The following is a 19,345-nucleotide window of genomic DNA, read 5'->3' as shown; positions in this document are numbered from 1 at the left end:
CCCCTGGCACTCCAATCTCTCAGCTCCCTGCCCGGTACCATCCTGTACCGCCAACCAGCACGGCGCATCCCCCGCGGGGAAACTGAGTCACGACCCCAAAGTCACCACGCAAGCAGGACCCCCCGACCCCCCCAAGCCCCCGTCCAGCTGCTCCTACCTGAGCGTGGCGCTCTCCCCTTGCCGCACTGTCACGTTGTCCATGGCTTTGGGGAAGGTGGCATCTCCGCTGCGCACGGGCACTCCTGCGGGCACAAGGAAGAGCAGCCTGAGACAGAGGACGACCAGGCACCTCCAGGGCAGGGCCAAGCACCCACCGACCCCCATCCTGGGCAGCGGGGACTTTTCCAACAGGCAAAAAACACACCCGACAAGGCGAAAAGGGGGAAGGGGTGGGTGGAGAGGAGGGATGGGGGGGAGCAAAACCACCGGGGCGAGCGCTGCGGAGCTCCACGGAGATCAGGAGAGCCCCCGGCAAGGCTGGCTGCGAGCGCTGAGCCTGCCGAGCGGCATCGGAGGGAGTCCCGCTGTCCTCGGGCGAGGGAGGAGGACGGGAGGGCCGGGGGGAGGAGGAGGAAGAGGAGGAGGAGAAGTGGCAAAGGTGCTGGGCGAGCCGGTTCTTCGGGCAGCAGTCCGAGGCTCACTTGGGGGAGGAAGCGCCGGGGGGGCCCGGCTGTACCCCACTCCCGCACGCTTGTCCCGAGGCGGGGGCAGTCCAAAAACCAGTAAAAACCCCAAAAAACACCCCCGAGGCGATCTAGCAAAGGTGTCCAGGCGCAAGAAGGCACAGCGGGCAAAAGCCTTCGGGATGCCCTGCAGCTCCTCTCCTCCCGCCCCGCTGCCGGGGGACTGGTCCAGGCGGGATGCAGGATGGGGATGAGAGGACGGCGGGATGCAGAATGCCGGGATGTCAGGCTGCCGGAGCCCCTGGCTGGCCTCAGTGGCGGGCGGGGGGGATGCGGGGGGGCGGCGGCGACAGCAGCACCCCGGCCCCGGCCGGCAGCATCCCCGGGGTTGTCATGGCAGCGGCTCCAGCGCTGCCCGGCGCCTCGGCTCCCGCACGGTCCGAGCCCCGCACACGGGCGGGCGGGCAGGCGGCAGCGGGGCGGGATGCGCAGGAGGACACGCACATTAACCCCCTCCGCACCGCGCTCTTCGGGGGGATGGCAAGTCCCCCCCACCCTCGTTTCTCCTCTCTCTCCCTGCGCTTACCTGCGTCCCGCAGCCAGCACCGCACAACTCTCTCCTTTGCCCTTCTCTACCTCTACCCCTTGCCCATCCCAGGCAGAAAAGTCACTGTGCAGCAGGGGAAACTGAGGCACGGGTAATATCCCCCCCTTCCCCCCCAGCCAGGCGATGATGAGGAGAGGCAGGAGCGTGTCCTCCTGGTCCCCTGCACCTCACAGACACAGCGTGAGCTTAAGTGGCAAATTCCTCCCCAGCCGCAAGCACGGTCCCCGTGTACTTTTTATCAGCTCATAATTTAACAAATATCACATTTGCTTATGCCGAGTAATTCCTCCTTCCCTCCGCTAGTGGCTAAACACATTAATATTTCCAGGCACAGTTCCATGCTGGTAAAAAGGTGCTGGGGAGCATCCTCAGAGCAGAGAGTCCTGGAGGCAGCAGTCTAATCACAGTTCTTGGGGTGCTGCACCCCTCAAACCCCCCAGCTGTCACAGCCCAGCCTCAGGGAGAACCAGGTCTCCCCCCTTGCTGTGCCCAGAGAATTTCCTGCTTTGCTTTTCCCAAAAATCCTCCCTCCACTCCCCCACCGTGTGCTCGGCAGCTTTCGCACGGCTCCAGCGTGGGGTGGTGGGGTTTTTTGTTGTTGTTTTTGAGTTTGCTGCTGGCAACCTGAGCTGGATTCATACCGGTGACCTAGATGTGAAAGGATCCATAGCCCGTTACTAATCCCTGGAGTCTCCGAATCCCCTGTAAACTACTGCTTAATTCACTAACTGTGCTATTTAATCTCTAAAACATTATGAGCTGTGCCGGGCAGAGGAAACACTCCATCAAATAAAGCTTTATTATTATTGTGCATGCTGGCTGGTCATACGAGAAGGGGATTGCTCTGCAAGTCTCTCTACTTTTTCCTTGTCTGAAGGTTCTCTGCTCCTTGAATTTAGCGCTGGTGGGACGTGCTGCCTCGAGCCCTGTGCTTTCCCAGAGGAAGCGGCATCTTTCCCCAGCTCTGGGCAGAAGGACTTTAATCCCGCAGTGAACTCGGCTGTCAGGACTGGCAGGGGAGGGGGGAACGCCGCATTCAGCGGATCCTCTGGGGCCACAAGTTACGTGGGAGGGGTCTCTGAAACCTCACAGCGTAAGGAGAGACCGTCAGAGGCAGGGGAAAAGCCTGTCCAGGGCTGTGTCATTGCACCGGGGCGTACAAGACAGCAAAGAATAAAACAGAGCAATCCTGATTGCTGCGGCATCCAGGCACCCCTGGCAGGATGGGGACCCCGCTGGGATACCTGCAGCACCATCACACAAGAGCTCGCTCTTTGTGCGGCCGCTCCTTTGAAGGGGCAGAGACCAACTCCTGTGTCAGCAAAACCAGAGGGATTCCAATAACCACAGCCAGTTAACCTTTTAACATGGAATTCAGCCCCGGATCGCCAGGAGCATCCTAAATTAAGAGCGAAAAAACAGCTCCCTGCACTGAAAGCACGCGAGGCTGGGGCAGATGTGACCTGCAGAGCTGCTCCAGCCCTTGCCAGGGCTGAATTTGGCCCACTGTTAGGAGATCATCAGCAGCATTGTTTGAAAATCCCAAGGAATTCACATCCAATATGCTCCTGCATACTAAAGCCCGGCAGAATCCCTGGTCTGCCTCCCTCTCTTGCATACATACAATGTACATATAAATCAGCCTGTCACAGCTCGTCTCTTTTCTGACAGCTGTAATTGCTTCGGACTATAAAAATATCTATAGACAATAAACACAGCGCGGGAAAACAGCAAAGAGAAAACCAAATCAAGGTTCCTTTAAATAATTCAGTTGCTCCAGCAGCAGAGGAGCCAGCAACTGAGTCCAGCTGTGAAGGTTCAGCAGAGAGAGAAAGAGAGCTTTGTAGCCTTCTCTGGGGATGAGAGAGTCTTTTTTCCTTCATTGGGTTTTGACCACAGCAGCAGCAGACTTTGCTGCACACGGGCTGAGCCCATCTGAGCGCCAAAGAGCCTCTCGCTTTCAGCTTCTTCCCTTTCTTCCTACTTAGGTGAAAGTAATTTTTTTCCCCTCATTTCGAGCAACAGGCAGGAGCCAAACAGAACGAGCACACTCGAGGTGTGTCTTTCTCTCCGCATCCATCTCGCCGCTCTCCTTCCCAGCAAGGCTAAAGGCCCCCCTCTCCTGGCAGAGACCACGAACAGGGCAGCAGGAGCAGCAAGGGCTGGACCGGGTGGGAAGTGATGCACGACAAGGATGGAGCCGAGAGAAGGATTTTCCCCGTGAGAGATGGCAGCTGGACGCGAGGATGCTGAAAGCCTGGATGGAAAAGGGGTCAGAAGGAGCAAGGCCCTGTGGGTTTGCTCTCCAAAGGAGCATCAGTTCAGAGGCAGAGCAGGGAGCAAATCAATCCAAAAACGTCCCACAGGGAAGCATGATGGCATTCGGATTGCTGCAAGGGACCCCGACTCCTTCTGCAAAGACCCTCCCAGCCCAGTCTCGGGCTTTTCATGCAAATCCAAGCCTTAAGCAGCTAATCTGCAGATCTGGTCCCAAAGGCCAATAATCAGATGCAAATTCGCAGTTCAAGCTCCTCTATCAAGGGAATCAACAACATTGCTGCATTTTCTCCTGCTTCCCCCAAGTATCCAGCACGACTCCAGCTTCTATTTTATTTATCCAAGTTAGAGACCTTCCCATCCTACAAACCTGTCTGCAAACCCACATCCATACAATCCTACACCTCCCCACACCAATGCATTTCATTCCTGGAGAACAAAAAACTACTTTCAATAAGTAGGTCATAGCAAGGCAATTCGTACAGCCAGAGTTTTCCTTTTAATTCCTTTTTTCCCTTTTCAGGGACTTGATAGATGGCAATCTATAGCCCCAAAGTGGAAATTTATTTTTAATCTAAAATGGCCAAATATGATCAGAAACGTAATTTATGCTCGAGACACTCTCGTTCCTTCCAAATGAAAACACGATTTTATAACGCCAGCCGTGCTATCGCATACCACATTATTCTCCAATAAGCTCCGAGTTGCACAAAAAGTGCTTAATTTCCTTGGCATTAGTCAGGTGAATGACACACGAGTCCGGGGGAGCTTTTCCTGAATAACTGCTGAGCTCTCCGTGTCTACAGCCATTCACCGAAGCCACAAAGGACGCGGGCTCCAGCTCCGCTCACTGCCTCATTTATCCCCTCGTTAACGGTGGCCCCAATTAGAGAACAATAATTGGGAGCCTTACTTGGCCGGAGCCGTTCCGAGCCCTTCTCGCCCCGAAGGCATTCCCGCTCGGAGCTGGAGGAATCGCCCGTTCAGGGCTGTTTCTAGGGCAGATTTTGGAATGCAAGCAGCATCCTCATGGGCGCTCAATCCCTCTCAGGCAGGGACTCCCCGCACCCTCCTCACGGTGTTTAAAAACAACGCAGGAGACCCCATTAATCCCTGCTGGAGATGCTGTTAATATTTAACTGCAGTTTAGATAAACTTACAGTAACCATCCTATTAAATTTAAATAAAATGTGCTTTTGGGAGCCTTCCCCTAAAGCCACGCTGCCCTGCTCTGCCTGCACTTTGCACCAAGTGCCTCGCAGTAAAAAAAGGAACATTTTGTTTGCCCTTTAAAAAACTGCTGGGCTCGGGTTTGTCGCTTGCTCTCATCGTGCTCAGGGACTTCGGAATTTTCAAGCACGAATTAACTCCTTCCAGGGCACCCCCGGCTGAGCTGTAAAGCCTCAGCCAAAGGGCTGGAGGAGCAGGTGACATGGAAAAAGCTGCAAATCTGTCCCCAACTGGTGCTGCAAAGCCAGCACAGGGCTGATCTCCCCGCACCGTCTCACGGGGTAACCCCAGCACACCCCCGGAGGAAAAGGAAAGCCAAAATGCCCCACACAGCTCTGCTGGCCCTAATGCACAGCAGCATCCTTGAGGATACTCAATGAGAGGAACAGTGGATTTGTCTTTCCAAACCAGCTGTGGGGCTGCTGGTAGATAAAACTGGCACTGGGAGAGAGAAGAAGCAATGGGAAGGATTCCACTGAGTAATGAATGGAAAAAGAGATTTGCTTTTACAAATAAACTGTAGGTTTGCTGAGAAATGAAATTGGACATTGAAAGATGAAAGAAACAATGGGGAAGAAAAACGCCTAAATTCCATAAGAATTAAAAATGAAAAGGGAGGGTTGTACATTGGAGGGGAATCTCTGGGATCAGGTGTTTTGGGAAGTCTGAACCTCTCAAGTCCCTCAGAAATGGGGAAAGAGAGAGGGAAATGTGGCTGGAAATTGGGATAAAAAGGAGGCTGCATCCTCCAAAAATGGGAGAGACCCCAGGGGAATGCCCATGGCCTCTCCCTTTATTCAAATAAAGTAGAAGGACTCCTCTGTCTCCTTTTTGTATATCAACGTCTGGTGTTTGTGGATTTATTTTCCTAACACTCAATATCTCATCCCTGGCAGTGTTCAAAGCCAGGTTGGATGGAGCAGCCTGGGCTGGTGGAAGGTGTCCCTGCCCATGGCACAGGGTGGGACTGGGGCAGCTTTAAGGTCCCTTCCAACCCACACCATGCTGGGATTCTCTGTACATTGCAGAGGGGCCAGGCAGTGCTGCAGCTGGCACATCAGATCAGGAGGATGCAAAGCAGCCCTCAAGGCCTCACTTTTCCCTTTGGATTAGTCCTTTCTCCCACAGCCCTCAGAGCCCGGGCCTTTCCCAGCACCCAGCCAGGCACCCACGTTTATGGAGTGACACCTCTGCAGGTCCAGGCTCCATATCAAACATCTGTGCAGAGAGTTAAAAAACTGATCAAAGAGCTACCAAGCCACACTGGCACAGTGAGAATTACGAACTGGGATTGATCCTCGGTACAAATCAATATTGATTTCACATAAATCTGTTTCTCATGGCTTCCTTGTGAGCTTATGCTGCTGTATGAACAGCCAAAGAACTCCTTTGATACAGGCTCTGCATCCCCAGCAGTGTTTGATTAGCTCAGGTGCCAGGGACAGGGATGACGTGGGACAAAGCCATGTCATTATCCATCTAATGGCATTTGATAAGTGTGTGACATTAACCCAGAGCTCTACAACTCCATCCCTGCAGTCAGTGAAAAAGGGAAAAAGCTGCAAGAGCTGAAAAGCAAAGCCAGACACTCCTCAGATCTCACCATGGGTATTTGGGAGCTCCAGCACGGCTCCCTTAAATGTGAAAACACAAGGTTCTACCCCTCTGAGGCTCTGCCCACAGTCTGGGGGCTCTGTGCTGGAGAACTGTTTGGAAAAGCAGCTCCAAGAGTTGCTGTGCCTCCTCCAGGGATGGTCCCAAGGCAAACCCATGGAGCCAAGCCTTCCCCAGCCCATCTGGATATCACACACTGCCTCAACTGCAGGGAGCAGCAAAAAGCCTGGCTGGTTCACCCCCTCCTGCTCAGTTCCCCCCCGCAAACCCTTTCTGAACAGAAAATTGCTCGGTCCCTACAAAACCAGGGGAAGGAGACAACAGGGAAGGAGCACGTACCTCAGTTCAGACCACCATATGCAACAAAGAGCAAATACTAAGAGCAGAGCCCCTAAAATCACTCTTTTAGAAGCACTGAGTGAGCTCAGCTGTGCTGGGTGAAAGCCCAGCCCACTGCCAGGTGTTGTGCATCCTTGGAATCAGCCTCTCCTGATCTCCCTATTGCCTGCACCTGCCTCCAGACTGGGAGCAGTCACCTCCAAACCAAGCTGTCCTTTCTGAGTCCCCACAGCTGCTGCCCCAAATGGACTTTTTCCCATTTTCACCTCAAATCAGCACCCATCTTTTGCCACCCTGCTTCCCTGAAGTTGCCAAATTGCTCGAGTGCATTCCTTGGGAAAAAAGTCCAGGCTGGTTCCTGTCTGCCTGTATCAATCTGGGTTTGCCACTGGTCCTCTGACCCTCACAGCTCTCTGCATCCAAGAATAATATTAATAATAGTCATGCCATTAAGCAAGATACTTGGTTTGAATTTGAAGATTTTGAGAAATGATCTCATAAATTTAATTCCCGGGGTACCATTTTTGAGCGTTAACAGGCACAGTCGCCTCTGAATTCTGGGAAATGAGCATAATTACATGGAGATCGACAAGGCACAAATGCCAAGAATTCTGTTAACCTTTAATACTGCAAAAAAACTCTCCCCTTGTAATTATCTCTTTCCTTTGTCTTAAATGTTACTGATGAATATTTAGTGGGATAAGCAAATAAAAGGAGGCTGAGGGGTGCAAGGAGGTGCAGTTCCCTGTGGGGTAAGTCTGAAAACCTCACAGAATCATTGTGGGTCAGGGGAGGATGGGAGCCCAGGTCACAAAGCTGCTCCATGGGACAATCACACCCCCCTGGTGACACACAGCCATGACAAAGCCAGCAGAGGGGAATCTGAGTTACTCCAAAATCCAGATTAATTCCCAGCACTGCTGCAAATGCACCTTCAGCCAGGTCAGTGAAGAGCGATCCCCCAGTGGGATGGGTTCAGGTGCCCTTTCTGCAAACAGAACTTAGTCTGGGAATAAAACTTCCCAGGTAAAAAACACATCACCTTTCAAACACGTCCTCCCTAGGGCTGCAAATGGCACTGCCCTCTTGCTGCACATGGAGCCTGATGGAAAGAAGATTTTCTCCCGGTGTGAACTGCATTAATATCTGTCAGAGCTCTGGCATTTCTGCCTATAATGATGAAAAATATGTGCTGAGAATGCGGGGTGCTCTCAGCATCGCCTCCCTCCCCATGAAGTGAAATTAGAAGCAGCTGCTCCTGCTCCCGTCCTCTTTACAGCCCCACAACATTATCTGGGGAAGCTTTTTATTTGGGAGATGGCACGGAGATAAGGGAGCCCTGTGACCTATCCGTATTCCAGTGGTGCCCTGCTGCAGACAGGGCCCAGCTCTCCCCTCCCCGCAGCTGCAGACTGGTGGAAAGGTCACTCTCCTCTCTTAATGTCGTGTCAGAGCCACTGCTGAGGGAACAAGGGAAAGGAAAAGGCACATCTCCCCCACTGGGTGGAGAAAATCCAGCTCTGTCCTGGGAGGAGTGTGCCAGCAGGAGCTGGTTGGGCTCTCCCCACCTGCAATGCCAAATTGTGCTGTCCAGGAGCTCTGGGAGAACTGGAAGGAGCTTCCTCCTGGATTTGAAGGTGCTGCTCTCAACCACCCCCCAAGAGCAGCTGGACCTGCTGATTTGGATGGGCAAGGAGGGAGTGGATCCTGTGCCATGGAGGAGAGGGATTGCAGCACACCCCTGTGCCTGTCCCGAAATACTGAAGGCATCAGGGGACAGAGGATATCCCAGCCATGAGTGTGCCAGCTCCAGATCCCAAATTAAGCAATGCTTTTTGGGCCACTGAGTTTGTGAGACGTCCCAGAGAGGCTGGAGCAGTCACAGAGCAAACTTTCCTTCCAGCTTCAAGGCCACACCTTTACACATTCCCTCCTCCCTCATTCCAGGAGGAAGGAAGCCAAAGCAGTATTTATTCACAGAAGACTGGGGAGAAAAATGAAAGAGGTGGGTTCATTAAGTCCAACACCTCCCTCTCCCAGGAGGGATCTGCACTTGGAGAGGGGAGGAACACTGTCCCAGCCCAGGAGCAGGGCTGTGGCAGCAGAGAGGGCTGCAAACCTCCCTGAGAGAGGTGACACCACAGGCACCTCAGATCTGGCATCTCAGAAGCTCCAGCCAGCCCCCCCAGCTGCTCCTGACCTCAGAATGTGACAGATGTTTGCTCTCCTCCTTTGCCTTTCCCTTCCCCTGCCTTCCACTGGAGCGAGGTTTCTGGTCCCCAAGCTGCTTTTATGCCCCTTTAAAAGGTTATAAAAGCTGTCTTTATATTCCAATAAAGGGATGTAAAAACAACCTTTTTTGCAGTTCAATAAACGTGGTTAACTTTTCCCCCATTAATACTTTCTTGCCTCAATGCCATGTGCACGTGTGGGCTGCTCCAAGACATGGAGGAGGATGGGGCTTTGGGCACCACATCCCAAGGCAGGAGACAGCGAAACATCCAAAGGGAGAGGGGCCAAGGGGCTGTGCTGGGGGCACCCAGCACCCTGCTGGAGGCAGCTCTGATGCCAGGCAAAGACAGGCATCATAATCTGAGCTGCTGCCCAAAGAGGAGAGATACAACCTCAGTGGATACTGTGCTGGTGAGTTAACTCCAAAGAAAATTCCTCCTGGAATCAGGCGTGAGCTCAGGGAAGGACTGTGCTGTGGCACGAGAAAAATTCAAGGGATGAACTATAAATCAGGGGGTAAAGAGTTGCCCAGCAGGGTTCTTCCTCTTCTTGCAAGGCCTGTGGATGTAAGGGATGATGAACTGCAGCCCCCCTGTCCCCATCCCTGCACAAAACCAGCAGCTGCAGCACCCAGGGCTGTGCCACCTCTCTCCTGGGTGACAAGGGACACATCACTTCACCCCGCACTGCCAACCTCCTGCTCTTGGCAGCGCCATTTAGACCTTACAGGCCGTGGGTCAGGAATTGCCCTGTCCAGAACAATGGTGGCACAGGAAGCCTGACAGGTCCCTGCTCCCCCTGCAGCCTCCAGACACAGCTCTAATTATTATTTACCGTTCGTGCAGCCATCCCGTGGCTCGCAATCCGTCTTTCTCAAAAGCGTCCTTTTCCTTGGAAGAGGATCTAAACCTGTCCTGCTGCTCGTCCAACAGCCTCTCCAGGCATTAAAACAAGGAGGTTTATTATTTTTGGTGACAGCCTGTTCTGCAAGGTGAACACAACTCATATGAATCAAACCGACTTGGATTTCATACATCATCCCCCAGCAGCACCAACAGGAAGGGCAGGAGGGGTTTGGCTGCCGAGTGCAGAGTGAAGCAGGGAGTTTATTGGTGCTGATCTCTCAGTGATGGGGAGCCTCTGGGGTGCTGGGACCGTGGCTGCTGGAGGGAGAAGGCTGGGGGAGATGTGAGTCCATAAATAAGGCAAGCTGGAGAGAGCAGCTACCAGGAGCTGGAGTGGAAGCCCAGCATCAAGGCAGTGAGAACCTTTCCAGCTGTGTTCCCACTCTCTGACCTCATTTCTCCCCTTCCTGCCCCTGCACAGGTACTGTGGGACGGGGACCAAACTCTGGCCAGGGCAGATGATCTCATCATCAAATCCCAGAATGGTTTGGGTTGGAAGGGACCTCCCACCATGAGCACCTTCCACTGTCCCAGGTTGCTCCAAGCCCAGGGCAGGGGCAGCCACAGCTTCTCTGGGAAACCTGTGCAATGGCCTCACCACACCCACAGGGAGGAATTTCTTCCTTATACCCAATCTAACCCCAGGAGCCAAGGGGCTCCTTGCTCCTAGCACACATCCTGTCCCAGCTCGCTCCATCCCACCCAGGCTGAGCCCTCCCTGTCACCTCCAGCTAATTAACCCAGCTAATTGCCTTTGCCAGGTTCCTTTTTAAGGCAGGGGGAGAATGATGAGGGTGAAGGGAGAGGGTGAGCATCCAGGGCTCCCTGGGGAGCTCAGAAGCATTTACAGTCCCTGGCACAGGAAAATCCATACTCATCTTGGCTCTGGGAGGCAGGGCTGCCCTCCCACACTCCTATTAGCAATTCCCAATCATCTTTTATTAGGCCTGCATTGATTTGCTGCTCATTTCGGTGGGAATGAAGAACTAAGAGCCTCAGCTGAGGAATCCAGGCACAGAGCGGATGGAGCCAGAGGAGATCTTGGGGGATGCTGCCCCAGGTTCAGCTGTGCCATTACACAGCAGAAGCAGAGCTGCCCTTTCTAAACAGCCTTTCACATCCCACAAAGCTGGGAAGCATGTGAGGAAAAGGGATCAAAGGCAGGAGGGGCTGAGGCTCCCCCTGGTCTGTATTTAGGGTGTTCCTTTCATACTGGGGAGGGGAGCATTGTCTACCAGGGATTCCTGGGAGAATTCACCTGGATCCCACACTCCAAGCCCCAACCCTGCAGAGCAGCTCGGGCCAGTGATTACCCCCCGGGAGAAACAGTCTTCTAACACTACTCCAGTTTCCAAGCCAACATTTCCATGTAGCTTGTGAAACACAAATTCTGTTAGGAATCATCTGAATATTTTGTTCTAATAATGCCATAACACCAGCGTACCCATTAGCACATACACAGAAAGGAGTATTTGAATATCAAAACAAAGCAAATTTACAGTCATTTCTTTCCTCTCCTGGCAAAGGCATCACTGCTAGTTATCAGTTTCCAACTGTTTGCACCACAGCTTTTCCATGCGTGTCCCTGCTGTCATCAAACCTGCTGCTCCCTGCACCCCGTGTCCTGAGATAACCCGAGATGTGCAGCCACAGCTACAAAAGGGCCTCACAGCCCCCAGGGAGGAGAAGGGCTGAGAATGACAGGGTGGCAGAGGAGATGGTGGGAGATGCAAATCTCCGTCTGTGTGAGCCACAGATAAATTCCTCTGCACCTGGCAGCTCCACCTCATCCCATCACAACAGGAGCTGCCTCACTCCATCACAGCACCCACCTCATCCCAATATTGCTCTCACCTCATCCCATCATGCACCCACCTCATTCAGTCATGGGATCCACCTCATCCCATCATGGCAACACCTCACCCCTTCCCAATGCCCACCTCATGCCATCACAGTGCCCACCTGATCCCATTATTGCTCTTACCTCTTTCCATCACAGAACCAAGCTCATCCTAACATCCACCTCTTTCCATCACAGTACCTACCTTATCCCATCACAACACCCACCTCTTCCCATTCTAGCACCCATCTCATCCCATTATCACTCTCAGCTCATCCCATCACAGCACCCATCTCATCCCATTATTGCTCTCAGCTCATCCTATCACAACACCCACCTCCTCCCATCACAAAACCCACCTCCTCCCATCACAACATCCACCTCACCCCATCCTAGCACCCACCTCATCCCACTATTGCTCTCACCTCATCCCATCATGGGAACACCTCACCCCTTCCCAACACCTGCCTCACCCCATCCCAGCATCCATCTCACCCCATCCCAGCACCCATCTCATCCCATCCCAGCACCCACCTCACCCCATCCCAGCACCCATCTCATCCCATTATTGCTCTCACCTCATCCCATCACAACATCCACCTCTTTCCCTGACAGAACCAACCCCATCCCACCACATCCCAGAAGGCTGAGGTGGGAGGACACATTAGAAGCCACAGATTTTTGTTGCATTTAGAGTTAATTATATGTATTTTTTTGGAATGCCCCTGCATTTAGCAAGCCAGAGCCACTGTCTAAAACACCCCAGGAAATCCGAAGCTGGATTCAGAGAACAGCTCACAGTGCCTGCGGTGAGGTGGATGAAAGCCCAGGGCTGCATCCTTGGATGTGCTTCACTTCAGACGGAGCAGGAGGAAATTCAGACACTCTTAAAATTCTGCCCCAGATCTGCCAGCACGGAAACTTTCCCTCTGCTTTGAACCAGGCAGCTGAATTCTCTCCCCGGGAAGCGGCTGCCTGCAGGCAGTGTGCAGGAGGTGATGGAAGAGGATTTGGGATATGGGCAGGGTCCAGCACTGCCTGGGGGTGGCCGAGGTGATGCTGCAGGAGTGGCTGTCACCCACCCAGGCGATGCTGGGGCTGTGACACCCAGGATCCTGGGTAAAACAAGAATAAACCTTGCCACCAGGAAACAAGGGTTTGTTTCTATGCCTGTGTTCTGATGCCAGTTACAAGCATGTAAGGAGCAAATTGGGTCTGATCCAGAGGGTCTGAGAGCAGCAGCTCTTCAGCACTGAGTCAGACCTCACATTACTTAATGATCCACTGCCCATTTTTCTCCCTTCCTGCTTTCTTTCTCCCTGTCCACCTCCAGGCAGTCTGGGAGCAAGACAGGGAGATGAAATCTGGAACCCCATGAGACGTGAAGTCCTGTAAGGAATGTGCTGCTGAATTCCCCTTTCCCTGCCCATCAGTGGATGCTGGTGTCACACAGCAGAGGTGCAGTTTTGTCCCACGCTGAAATGGGGCGGCCACAGCCCTTGCTGGCACCTGCTGTGCTTTTTGCCTGGCATCAGTGCACAGCTCACAACCAGAGCGGGCCAAATTCCTCCCTGGAGTAGCTCAATTAAAGCCAATGATGGCACACCAGGGATGAACCTGGCCCACTGGCCTGAGCTGGAGTCCACAACAAGTCCAGCTGGCAGCTCAGAGGTAACAGGAAGGATCCCTGGCACCGGGAGCAGCGCTGGGAGCTGTGGTCGGCATTTGTGAGTGGGAGACTCAATAAACCCAGGGCTAAGTAAACCAGATCTGTAATAAATAACAACCAGCGTTCCACCTCTTCCAAATGCTACAGAGATCCGCCCAAATTGTTCTCCCAAGCCTCATGAGTGGTGGGGACATTTCATTAGCCCTGTTACACTGACAGGGAAACAGGCACTGGGAGCCTAATAATAATAAAAATCCATTATGTGACAGTGCTTGTTGTGTATCCCAAACAGCAGCTCCAAAAGGCAGGGAAATGGCTGGGCTGGTTTTACTGGAGTCAGAGGGGTGGAAATGTGCAAGGAGGGTGATAATTAGCTTCAGGTCACTCATCAAGATGAAGTTTGCTGAGTGGTGCCACCAGGCCACATCTAGGCTGGGCTGAGGGGCTCAAAGCTGCAAGCAGGATGGATCAGGGAAAATGCTGTTCCACAGCTGCTAACTGAAGGAGAGTCAGAGAACTCAGAGAATCCCAGAATCATAAAGGTTGGAAAAGCCCTCCAAGATCATCCAGTCCAACCTGTGACCAATCCCCACCTTGTCACCCAGCCCAGAGCATTGAGTGCCATGTCCAGGTGTTTCTTGGACACCTCCAGAGATGGGGACTCCAAACCTCCCTGGGCAGCACATTCCAATGCTCAAGAACTCTTTCCATGAAGGAATTCCACCTGATGCCCAACCTGAACCCTCTGGCACAGCTTGAGGCTGTGACCTCTTGTTCTGTCCCCGTTCCTGGGAGAAGAGGCTGACCCCCACCAGCCTGCACCCTCCTGTCAGGGAGCTGTAGAGAGTGAGAAGTCCAACCTGTCTGCACCCAGGCTGAGGCATCTGCAGCAGCTCAGATCCCTCTGCCCACCCAAATTCGTGCCAACAGACCCCAGGGAGGTCCCACCAAAACTTAAATGTGGCTTTATACTGAGTTTGCGGGGTGTGATTGCCCAGCAACTGTGGTGTGATTACACCACGGCTCTGCTTCCCACACCTGCAATTTTCACTCTACTCCTACAACTTCAAGGCTCCATGGCCGCAAATTAATTAAAGTGTAAGTGCAAAATCAGTGGTGCCACTGAATGTTATAAATACCCTGCCATAGTGACCAGGAAGCCAAAGCCACAATTTTGGAGATGGAGGTAATGCAAAGAGCTGAAATGTAGTGAAATTCCAGTTATAGGGACAAGTGGGAGGTGGTGAGGTTATCCAAAAGCTTTACCACAGTGTAATTACACTGTATTCATCGGGTAATTACAGCCCTGCTATTATATACTACAACTCTCCTTTCCATGCCTAATCCCATGAGGTAGATCCAGAGGGATAAAAGGCAGCAGCAACAGACACCTGACTGCTGCAAGAAGGAATGATGGACGTGGACTGACAGGGAAAGCAAAAGGAGAGGAGGTAGGAATGGAAATGCTGCAGGTATCCAGAGCAATCGCTCACACCCAGAGCAGCCCCAGGTGCATTCCCACTCTCTGATGCTCCAGGAATTCACACCACGCCACGGGGAAGAGCCAGGCTCAGCTGCTTGGGATCTATGGAGGAGGTAAAAGCATCCATCAAAAGCCAATCTGCTTCAGGAAAGCAGAGAAAGAGGTTACTCCGGATTAATTTTTCACTTCCAAAGCTTTATGGGGAGTTCTGAAAGTGTCAGGTTGCTTCAATATTTTCTGAACGAGAAGCTCAGTGCTGGTTCCAAACCCCTCTGTTTGGATTGTCAGGTAATTTGTACCCAAACATTTCAATTAAAAATTTCTGTTGGCTCATCTGTTTGGGTTTTTCCTCTGGGGAGAGAGATGGAGGACTTGGAGGTTTTGCTTATTTCCAAATTTCTGTCATTTTGATGCTTCATAAACTACTTTGGGGTGAACAGGGAGGGGGAAACTTAAGAACCCATTGCAGGGAGAGCACCCAGCCCTGGCTGAGGGGTGGATTCATCCCTACAGCCCTTCCCTTGCCCTGTGGCACATCTGAGTATCCCAAGGTCCCCAAGGCATTTTTTCTGGCAGCAGGGCACTGGTGGAATCCCATCCCTGGAGGAATTTAAAAGCTGTGTAAAGCTGGTTAAGTGGTGGGTGTGGCAGTGCTGGGGAAATGGGTGAACTCAGTGTTCTTACAGGGCTTTTCCAACCTAAATTATTCTATTCTATTCTATTCTATTCTATTCTATTCTATTCTATTCTATTCTATTCTATTCTATTCTATTCTATTCTATTCTATTCTATTCTATTCTATTCTTCTGTTCAAATTCAAATTCTATCTTCTCTTTCTCTTCTCTTTCTCTTCTCTTTCTCTTCTCTTTCTCTTCCCTTTCTCTTCCCTTTCTCTTCCCTTTCTCTTCCCTTTCTCTTCCCTTCCCCTTCCCTTCCCTTCCCTTCCCTTCCCTTCCCTTCCCTTCCCTTCCCTTCCCTTCCCTTCCCTTCCCTTCCCTTCCTTCCCTTCCCTTCCCTTCCCTTCCCTTCCCTTCCCTTCCCTTCCCTTCCCTTCCCTTCCCTTCCCTTCCCTTCCCTTCCCTTCCCTTCCCTTCCCTTCCCTTCCCTTCCCTTCCCTTCTCTCTTCCCTCCTTTTTAATCCATTCCATCCTATTCCATGATTTCCAGGGCTTTCCTCCACCCAGACCAGCACGGGGTTTCTGTTCCACAAGGCTGGGTAAACATTCAATGGAATAAGTCCCACCCTGCTCCATGGGGTCCCATCTGGAGCTCCATTGGTCCAAAACCTTATTTAACACTGCCCCACTCTTAAGGCAGCCCAGCCCAGCCCTGATGTTCCTCACAGGTCTCCCACTGCTCCCTCCTTCCAGCTGATCCTGTTTTCCTGGTGCTATTTGCATTCATATTTCCACAGCAGATGGGCACAGGAAGGGATGTAGAGAACTCTGGAGTAACCCCAACCCTTCCCACTGCACAGCACAGCAAGGAAAACGACGGCAATTCCCCTTTGGTGCTCCCAAAACATTTACGCAGAGCAGACGTGGGCATGGAAATACAATCAGATGGGACACAAACTGTGTTTTTTGCTGTTTGGGTTTGTTTTTTCCTTCTTCTTCTTTGTTTTAAGTCAAGCTGAACCAAATTCTTTATCATCTGCTCCTGCAGAAGCCGCGCAGGATTTGTGGAGCCACAATGACAGAGAAGGAGCAAATCCCTGTGGGATGCCAGAATTCATCCCGAGGGAGCAACTCACAGAGTTGCATCCACGTGGACTGGCTCTAATCCCTGTGGGTGCAGTTTCATCCACTGAAATCCATCCTCTGCAAGGTGCCAGCACAGCTGCCATGGGAAATAAGGGCTGAGCCATTGCTGGAATGATCTTACAGGAATGATCCTCATCTCCATTAGGGGCTCAGCTAAGCCATGGAGACTTAAAGTTGATTATACCTTTCGTTAGGAATGACTGAATGATGTTTTAAAGCTGGAAAATGAACTCGCAGCTAAGAGGAAACACTTTCTTGGCGAGGCCGTAGAGTAGGCTCCCCACGGAATAGATGCAGCTGTGAGAGTCAAAATTAAATTGATATTAGAAAATTTCCTGAGGGGGAAAAAAGTCATCTGGTGCCTACAGAAATGGTATCGTGCAGAGAGCTGACTAGGAAATGGAAAGCTGCTGAAACTCAAATATATATGTGTGTGTGTGTGAGTATATGTATGTCTATATATGTTTAAATAAAAAAGAAAATATCCTCTAACTTCCTCATCTCAGCAGAAATTTCCAAAGAGTAAAATTTTCATGGAATAGATTATTTTTCCCTCCGCTTACCTAATGCAAGGACATTCCAGCTAGCTCCCAGCCTTTGAAAGAGTAATCTGTGTCCTGTAGATGGGACTAAATATGCCAAGTTACTTTCCCGTGGGTTTTAGGGTTTGGGGTTTTGGGATTTGGGATTTCCCACTGCTTCCTAACAAGTCTCCCTGGCCAGCAGGGACAACTCCTGCTAGCCATCAGACAACTAAACCACTGAGCTCCTTGCAGGCAATCACCTAGATTTAGATTTGCCCAATGGAAAATCAATTTCTCTGGATAAAAGTTAAAAGCATCCCAGGAATTTTGCAATAAAGGCACTTTCTGTGCAGAAGTGTACATTGATGGAAGACCAACGGGCTCTGACCAATCTAATTGAAGAGGTCTCTGATGACTGCAGGAGATTGAATTAGGTGAGCTTTAAGGTCCCTTCCAACCCAAACCACTCAGGGATTCACAGCCAGGATTCCAAAGGTGGCTTTCTCCATCTCCATGTCGGCTTGGGAATGGGTAAATGGAGCAAAGCAAAAAGATGCAGATACAAAAGCAGAGGTGTAGACAAAAAATCCCTCTTGCATTGGTCTCCCTTGCCTCCCTCCACGCAGACAGAGGCACCAGGAGCCTGCACATTTCCATTTGCCCCCACAGGGAGAGCAGGGACAGCTCCAGCCGCATCCACGGCGGGAACCTTCGGATCAGATTAACAAAGAGCAGCTGATGGCGACAGTTCCTCTGCTGCTCCCGTCGCCTGCTCACAACTCACTCTAACAGCCCCCAGAAAGGGACATACATTCCCTCAGCATTTATCCAAGGAAAGGTGGAGGCTCTGTGGGGAGCACAGCCTGGGGGCAGCTGGAAGGACTCTGCCAGTGCCCACTCGCCCCCACCCTGCGGCATCGCTCCTGGGCACGGCGCTCGTTCCAGCCCAGGGACACATCCACAGCCCTGGCTCTGCCTCAAACACCATCTCCCCCTTACTTCCTTAAATAAAAGCTTTCAGCACCGTTGGCTCCCTCCAGGAATGATTCAAAGCTCTCTGCAACACAGGGCCACCCCTCCATCACCACAATCCAGCACAGCACAGCACCAGACTCCTTCTAAATTCCCATGGGGAGCATCCCCATAGCTCCACTGCTCCAAATTAGACCCTTGAAAACCTTCACTTTGACCTCTAAAATAAAAGCAGTCATAATTAAGATGAGCTGGGTTTATTAGCTGGCAGATTCCAGATGTATTTCCACACTTTTTTGTGCAACCCCAGCATCTCAAAGCTGCTGCTCACCCAAAGCCTTGATTCCTCTGCAATTGCACGGTGCCCATAACATTAAAGAAAACATCAACCTGATGAGACCACCGAGACCTGCAATAAAACCAGGAGGGCTGGCTGTACCACACACATCTGCTGCCAACATCCTCCTCCACACCTGACTCCTGCTCTCCAGGCTGGAATCCAAAGGGGTCACAACACCCTCAGGGAGCCCCACACCACCCTCCTGTCTCTGACTGAATAGAACCATTGCCAAATCAGAACTCAGAGGATGGAAACTCCAAACATGTGCTCCCAGGGGCAGCCTGTGAGAATCTGCAAGGTGGCAGGGATGGAACAAGGTCAGAAAGGGGAAAAATCAGTGGCAAAGAGGAGGCAGGACCTCGAGTCCAGGCTCTGAGAGGGAAGATAATAAAAAGGCATCATCCCTTTGCAGGCAGTGAATTGTTGCTGAAGCCCGAGGATCACAGACAGCCCTCTCATCTGAACAGAGCAGTCAAGTGGAGACATTTCCCAGCCATTAAGTCGAGCGATAAAGCACCCGCAGTAAAGTCAGGGAAGTGGAATTTATCATGGCACCGTACAGATTGTAGGGCCAAGAGAGAGCTGGCTCAGGTCAGCAGGTTGACCTCTTGTGTTGTCTAAAGATCCTTCCCTTCATCACCTCCATTAACATCCCATCTCTGCTCTGTGGTCGGTGCCAGCGCTCCCTCCCTGGGGACTCTCCCCCTTCCCTCCTGCCTGGGGGGCACTTTCTGAATAGCCAAGCACAAAAAAATTCTCTTCCTTAGCTCCAGGCCATTACTCCTTGTCCTACCACCTTTGGAGACCAGGAATAATTCCTTTTCTTCATTTGTAACATTGCCCAGAAGGTCTTTAGAGATTGTGAACCCATCTCATCTCCTCAGGTTTCTCCTCCTTTGTTAGACTGTAATTTAGGGCTGGAACAGG

The 19,345-nt window shown here is 51.8% G+C and overlaps 1 protein-coding gene across 5 annotated transcripts in view; it reads right to left on the bottom strand.

Annotated features, from left to right (window-relative positions):
• Positions 1 to 19,345, bottom strand: part of LOC103823630 (protein CEPU-1) — a 357,359-nt gene that overhangs the window by 138,216 nt on the left and 199,798 nt on the right. For 3 of the 5 annotated variants that reach the window (XM_050983513.1, XM_018923760.3, XM_018923761.3), the window contains exon 2: positions 158 to 242. In XM_050983513.1, the coding sequence (XP_050839470.1) occupies positions 158 to 242 (85 nt within the window). Of the gene's footprint in view, positions 1 to 157; positions 504 to 1,209; positions 1,348 to 19,345 lie in introns of those variants that run through there. The other 2 variants (XM_009098735.4, XM_050983512.1) reach the window with 2 other exon arrangements.

Source organism: Serinus canaria, chromosome 24, assembly GCF_022539315.1.
Source record: "Serinus canaria isolate serCan28SL12 chromosome 24, serCan2020, whole genome shotgun sequence".
Lineage (NCBI taxonomy): Eukaryota > Metazoa > Chordata > Aves > Passeriformes > Fringillidae > Serinus > Serinus canaria.
This window is presented reverse-complemented; position numbering and strand designations above follow the sequence as displayed.